The sequence below is a fragment of the Ciona robusta genome, chromosome 4 (genome assembly GCF_009617815.1).
Source record: "Ciona robusta chromosome 4, ASM961781v2".
Classification (NCBI taxonomy): domain Eukaryota; kingdom Metazoa; phylum Chordata; class Ascidiacea; order Phlebobranchia; family Cionidae; genus Ciona; species Ciona robusta.
In genome coordinates, this window is record NC_143238.1 from 3,064,436 (window position 1) to 3,071,619 (window position 7,184).

General features: G+C 36.9%; 1 protein-coding gene and 1 long non-coding RNA gene across 2 annotated transcripts; one reads left to right on the forward strand and one right to left on the reverse strand.

Annotated features, from left to right (window-relative positions):
- The first annotated feature begins 596 nt into the window (after window positions 1–596).
- LOC149736647 (methyl farnesoate epoxidase-like) lies at window positions 597–4,927 on the forward strand. Its single transcript, XM_089877083.1, has 8 exons — window positions 597–987; window positions 1,449–1,591; window positions 1,956–2,055; window positions 2,730–2,830; window positions 2,896–2,996; window positions 3,244–3,359; window positions 3,789–3,933; window positions 4,367–4,927. Exons 1-8 carry the CDS (start codon window positions 739–741, stop codon window positions 4,852–4,854), a joined length of 1,443 nt encoding a protein of 480 aa, XP_089733209.1. The 5' UTR covers window positions 597–738; the 3' UTR covers window positions 4,855–4,927.
- Window positions 4,928–5,767: 840 nt separating this feature from the next.
- On the reverse strand, window positions 5,768–6,409 carry LOC149736648 (uncharacterized). Its single transcript, XR_016384971.1, has 3 exons — window positions 6,295–6,409; window positions 6,072–6,237; window positions 5,768–5,888 (listed from the first exon to the last, which is right to left on the reverse strand). It is a non-coding gene; the product is annotated as an uncharacterized LOC149736648 (long non-coding RNA).
- Window positions 6,410–7,184: the final 775 nt, after the last annotated feature.

Below are 7,184 nucleotides of genomic sequence, written 5' to 3' on the forward strand. Positions count from 1 at the left end.
CGCAGTAGACGGTTTTCAGTGAAGATCAGGATTAATAATTTAAAAAGCAACTGTATATAGTAAAGCGTTCTTCTGGTTTAAAGTATATAATATGTACATAATACGCAATGCTGGGTTCACACTACAGTACTGTATATTGCACTACTAAATTTAGTAATATTTTTGCAGCAAATGACTTGAATGTGCTATCATATTTAAGCTTCACCAGAAACATTCTAAAGGTGGTTGTACACAGAATCCGGAATTCGTCCGGTTTGTGTGTTTTGTCCTTTCGCTGCCGCATGCGGAACTCGGTAATGGGTTTGCATACGACTTCGCAGGGGGGATACTGTGTACAGCCACCTTAAGGTAGTGTCGGATTAGCTTTTTACTGCAATGTCAGTGCACCACTTGTATAGTAAGATTACACGTATGTGATAGGGCTTTGAAACAAAAGCTTGGCTAAATGCCCGTGCGGTCGTTGACTGGCATCAATTACGAGATATGTCACACCTCGCCGTGGGTCGTTTCACCGGGTGTTTTAGACAAATACTGGCTGGAATTTGAAGCTAAAACATATCTCAAGCGCAGTTGCACATCGGTGCATTCTGTAGAGCTATCCCGATAAGCAGTTATAACAAGTACAGGCTTACGGCTTGGTCTTAAATTATAACCAATCAGCAATTTTAAAAGTACAAGTTCGTATTTTTAAACGGTGATAAATTTCAGGGGAATAAAAAATCTTGCAGCTTAGGTGCCATGCTTACAGTCAGTTACGTCTACGTATTGGCTTTGTTTTTACTGTGTTGTTTATTTCGATGGCGGCAACGTCCAAAAAAATTCCCACCCGGTCCGCTTGGAATCCCAATCTTAGGCATTACGCCGTTCGTTGGGTCTCGTATGGAGAAATACCTCGCCAGCTATTATGCCAAATACGGGGGCGTGATGTCGTTTCGACTTGCAACTAAAGACTGGATTATACTAAACGACATTGAAGCCATAACACAGGTTTGTTTTCAGTTAAAAAGTTACAGAGCCCTACATTTTACCAGCAATGCTCTATAATGTTACCATTACGGGCGTGCGTATCCTTTTGCAAGACACCAGCAATTGCGCTTACACAGTGTACCCTTAAGGATTGTCTAAAGGAAACTTTAGAGTCTAAATTGTCAGCCATACATAATCAGAACACCCGTGTTTTATTGGCCTCCGCCAAGCGAGAAAAAAAATTATAGTAGGGTGGGGGAAGATGAGACACCTATTAATTTATTTCTCGTCCCATTTGGTAGTAAACAATGAACATTCGAAGAAATATAAAACCGTATCTCCACGACTTCCATAGGCTATTGTAAATTGATTAAAACACAATCAGGATGTTTGGATATTATGTGCTAAAGGTGTCCATCTCCCCCCACCCTATACTATAAGTTAATTTTAAAGTGATTCCGATGGGTTCTAAACGTTTACAGGCTTATTCTAAGCAAGGAGAGAGCTTCTCTGGTCGTCCACAGTCATATCTGTTTGATAAGTTGACTGAAGGCTGTGGTATTGCGTTTGCAAATGGACCAAGATGGCAAGAACAGCGACGATTCGTGCTAACAGCACTGAAAACGTACGTAGCGAAGGTTTATATATTTCATTGGTTCCTAAACTTGTTTGTATGCTTTGTCCTTTTAACAAAGATGCTTATCAGATTTACACCCAATATGTAATATGCCGCTCATTTATTAAAAACAAAAACAGAGAATTACAGGAGTTATATTTAATGCGACGGATGTGCTAGCTTTTTGGCAACGAGTTATTTAATGTCTGGTAGAGTAGTATAATTAGCACAATTTTCTGTCCCGTCAACTGATGTGGATTTTAATTTGTGGCTTATTTACCTCCTAAATAGGAATTTACCCCAAGGGTTAAATTAAACCCAGTTTAAGAAACGCTGATCTATTTTAATGTTTCAAATTAAGTTTTTTTTGTAGTTTGGGAATGGGAAAGAAAGGAATGGAAGAAATAATAAATGCAGAGAATCAACATTTTGTATCCGTGATTCAAAATTCGGGCGGGAAAGTTCATATTTTAGTACAAAAATAATTTTTATCATTACATTATAAATAGATAATGGAGTAATAATTTATTCATGTGATTTTAAACACCAGTGTTTCGTCTGTTAAGTGAAAGACACGCCGTGATACAAAATGATTGGCGCACATATGTAGCCCAGCAGTGGATATATGTGGTACTATGGGGGAAGATGGGACTCCTTTAGTACATAATATCCAACTATTTTAATCGTGTTTTTCCTTGGACAACGTTTTTTGTACGTCGTGATGATACGGTTTTATAATTCTTTGAATTTTCTTTGTTCACTTCCAAATGGGACGAGAAAATAGAATAAAAGGTGTCCCATCTTCCCCCACCCTACTATATACGTTTGGATATGGTTGATATGGTCTTGACGCTGCTATCTTGGCCCTGGACAAGGCGCACTGTAGATTTTTTTCACCCATTTAACACATACCCTTGGCGGCAACAACATATATATATAGTATAGGGTGGGAGACGAACGGACACCTTTAACACCACATATAATATCCAAATATCATGAGTCGTGATAATATGATTTTATTCTATGAATGTATTTTGTTTGCTACCAAATGAGACGACAAATTAGAATGGAAATGTGTCCCATCTTCCCCTACCCTACTATATATTAGAAACACAAAGTTCGTTTTAACTTTTACCACTTAACGCAGAAAGAAATAAGAAGACTCGAGGCAAATATTATCAGTAAAGTGTTAATTGGCAAAAGGTTTGATTACACAGATGAACGATTAAATTCCATTATTGACTGCAGGTTTGTCATGAAAATAGAATATCACATTCAATATAATATTGTTTTTTAATCTCTGTTTTATTCAGGCCAACTAGCAGCGTTGTACTTTCACTGCCTTTTCTTCGATTTATTCCACCGTTTCGAGAATCATACAAGAAACTGGTCTCCAATACTCAGCACGTAATAAGCAAGTGATGTTTATAAGTATTTTAACGTCTACTGTTAAATAGATAGTAGGTTAGAGTAAAATTGTCTATGTTTTTAATCTCTAAACAGACAATATTGACAGAATAATATAATCTCATTCTCACGACTCTTAAAAGGATGTGTAAATAGTTAAAAACACGAGTAGGAAATATGCAATAATATGTGCTAAGGGTATTCAATTTACCCCACCCGAATATGCCAAACCAATACCTTACGAAATTGTACAGACATCATTCGAAAACTAACTAATGAGCATGAAACACCTGGCGAAGCAAACCCGAAAGATTTAACCGAAATATTTCTATCAGAAATGATGAAGCGAAGAAAAGGAGAATTCTTCTCGGTATGCATTAAAACGCGCACACATAACGTTTTGCGCCAAAACGACGCATTTACCTTAGCCCGTGGTGTGTTTGACTGTGAACACACACGCAATACAAGGATTAAAGCGAGACAAAATCTCGTTTAAAAGCGTCTTGCAGCGGAGTTAAATATTTTTAATGTAAGTACAGTATCGACATACGCCTATATACTTTGGTGTTGACTTGAAAACAACAGCGTCATACAATTCATATCAAGCATCAATGTACGTGAAGTGTCTAGTTTAGGACGAAAGTGCTTTAACATACCGTATATGAGCGCGGAGACGGACACAATGTACGAAATAATATTCTGGACTGTCAAAGTTACATTATAGCCTATTTTACAACAGCCTATTTTTCAAACTGAAACATCAAATGAAGAATTTCTGTCTAACATTTTTTGTACACAGAAGATACAGTTGTATCATTTGATCCGAGATATATTTGTGGGTGGTATTGACACGACAACAGCTACTTTAGGATGGGGAATCATATGTTTACTACATTACCCGGAATGCCAAATGAGAATACAGGAAGAAATAGAAGATGTTATCGGTACACGCGAGAATATTCTTTAGTGTTTTAGTCTGCGTTATAAATCCAACATGAAATATTCCAATTTGCTAAAGCATATTACAAAAAAATGTTAAAAAAACTTTACGTATAAGAATGTATATAGCTTATTTATACAGTTAACACAAAATTTGCCCCTACGGTTTATTTATATTATAGTAGGGGGGGGGGGGGGGGGGAGACGGGACATCTTTAGAACATAATATCCAAATATCTTGACCGTGTTTTAAAAAAAATAACAACAGTCCATGGGAGTCGTGAGTATAGGTGTTTTTAAACCCTTAAAATTTATGTTCTTTGCTTTACTACCATATGGGCCAAGAAAGAAGAATGAAAAGGTGTCCCATCTTCCCCCACTCTACTACACCATAATATATAATCAACAAACTTACCCACGTTAAGAACTTGCATATAGGTAACTCCGAACCAGATATTACACATCAAGAACACATGCCGTATCTTCGTGCTTTTGTACAAGAAGTCCACAGATATTGCACCATAGCTCCGTTGAATATTCCCCACTGCGTCACTGAAGACTGCGTTCTCTTTGGTTACCACATACCGAAGTCGACACCGGTGATGAGCAATATATGGAGAGTCCACAACGACCCGGAATATTGGGAAAATCCGGAGAAATTTTCCCCTGAACGTCACTTAGGTTTAGAAGGTCGATTCGTTCCATCTAATCGTGTTCTGCCGTTCGCTGTCGGCCATAGACGCTGCGTTGGAGAACAAATGGCAAAGGTTGGTCTGTTTCTATTCTGGGCTTCATTTTTGCAGAAATGCGAAATTCACATTGACTCTGACTTTGGTTTACCTAGTTGGAAGAAAGAACCTTCTGGAACCGTGCGATCTCCACAGGAGTTTACAATCAAAGTTCGAAATCGTTTACAGAATAACTAAACAGTATAGATTCGTATAAAGTTAACTTGCTGTACAAATAAATCATTACTTTTATCGTATATCCTAAACTAAAGCGTGTTGATATTTCTTACAGATTATTTGGTATAGTAGGGTAAGGAAAGATGGGACACCTTTTATTCTATTCTCTCATGTTATTTGGTAGTAAACAAAGAACATTCAAAGAATTATAAAACCATATCCTCACGACTTCCATATAGAACGTTATTGATTATTAAAACAGGATCGGATTATTTTGATATTATGTGGCAAAGGTGTCCCATCTTCCCCCATCCTACTATATCTTAAGTTGTTTCACAAAATACTAAACGTTTAGTAAACCACCAAGAAGTCTTTAACTAAATACTACACGTCCCGTCTGTGTGCTACATTTGATTCTAAGTTTATGTTAGCCCAATCAGCATAATGCGCTGGAAGCGAAAACTTCAAGGCTCCTTGTTATCAGCAATCAACGCGTGCGTCAGAGTTCTGTGCTGGTATCGTTACATACGAGGCGTGTGTTTAAACTTCCGTTGAACAAAGCATATTACACATGTAACAAATTTAGGACCGTTCTGGCATGTATAGTAGAATGGGGGAAGTTGGGACACCTTTTAAATCTATTTTCTAGTCTTATGTGGTGGTAAACAAGGAACATTCAAAGAATTGTAAAACTATATGCTTATAAGACTCTCATAGACCGTTGCTAATTGTTTATAACACGATCATGATATTCGGATATTATGCGCAAAAGGTGTCCCATCTTCCCCCATCCTCTTAATTATTGTGCAAAAAACGTATAGAGTATACCCAGCTGGCTTAAGGGGACCAATATTAGCATGCGTCTTGGTTTACCTAAAATGCTGACAACATTCACTGCATCTCCGTATTGTATACAATATGGCCACAAGTCAAGTAAATTGCCTTTACTTTATTACAATTTCGACACTGTATTTTTACAATAGTTTGTTTGATACAGAAACCATTAAGCTAAAAGTAGCTACGTTTGCCAGTGACGTCATCGTCTATGTCTTCATCTGTGTATATATATGTAAATGTACATTATGTAAAACATTCTACATTAATATAAACTTAAAAGTAATTGTTTTTAACAGCTAAACTAAGTGCCGTGGCTCAGTCGTTATAGGCCCTCGCACATTTTTAGAAGTTCAGTTTGAAATAGACTCATTTGTCGACTATATTTTAGTATATCTACTTACATTTCTGCATAGCTGGTTCGTTGTACCTGGAAGAACGACCATGGGACCTATAGGCACTACGACGACGATCACGACGACGAAGAGGTTGCTTTGACCATAACGCAGCATTGGTAGTTTCGACAACTACGAGGAGTCCGATGAGAAGCAGAAGTGCTGTCTTGTTCATCTGCAAAAACAAATAATATTCGCACAGTTGTACAAACGTCATAACCGAGTAACTTACTTCGCTGTTTTCTAAACAAAGTAATGGTTTAGCAGTCGAACCCTACGTATTTAATTTCGCTTTGTGTTATGTTTCTGGGTAGTTCTTCTTTTTCTTTCATCCACTGTTTTAGAAATGTAAGGGTATTTTAGGAAACGTTTATTGCTTCCTAAATATCCTCCAACTTTGAACAGTCTGTGGTTTTTGATGTGGGCATGAAGTAAAGTTTTCATTTGCTTTTTAAATGTGAATGGAACACGTTGTTTTTATAGTGTGCAACAACGTAATGCAACTTAAAATGAGTTTCGTTGTCTTAATGTCAACTTCCTTGTATTGAACTTGAAAGATTACAGCGTCTAATAGCAAAAACGGTATAAAATTTGATTAACGCCCTGTTGTGTAAAATTAACCGGTAGCCTACACGATAATATTTTCAGAACATAATTTAGGCAAATGTTACGTATTGGGTGTTCTTAAAAAAAACAATCCACCAATACAAAAATTAAACACAATCAAAGCTACATTCATTGTAACTCGTAAATGGATGGTATTTATAATTCATCGTGTACAATGATTTTGGTTTAAACTTTAGTGTATAATTATGCCCAATTGTACATATTATAGTATAGCGGGTGGGGGAGATAGGACACCTTTCCATTATACTTTCTCGTCCCATTTGGTAGTAAACAAAGAAAATGCAAAGAATTATAAAACCGTATCCTCACGACTCCCATAGATCGTTGTTAATTGTTTAAAACACGATCAAGATATTTTGATATTATGAGCTAAAGGTGTCCCATCTTCTCCAACCTACTATAATTATTTTCCCCATTATCGTCAAATTCATTGCATTTACTACCTACCAGCGTTTTGTTCCCGCAGAATTACGTACTTCGGAAATCAACACTTCA

What these genes read in the sequence shown, in the direction of transcription:
- LOC149736647 (XM_089877083.1), top strand. Translation starts at nt 739, where the DNA reads ATGCTTACAGTCAGTTACGTCTACGTATTGGCTTTGTTTTTACTGTGT. An exon ending in AATTCCATTATTGACTGCAG is followed by an intron (nt 2,831 to 2,895) that starts GTTTGTCATGAA and finishes TGTTTTATTCAG; the next exon opens with GCCAACTAGCAGCGTTGTAC. An exon ending in AGAAATAGAAGATGTTATCG is followed by an intron (nt 3,934 to 4,366) that starts GTACACGCGAGA and finishes ACTTGCATATAG; the next exon opens with GTAACTCCGAACCAGATATT.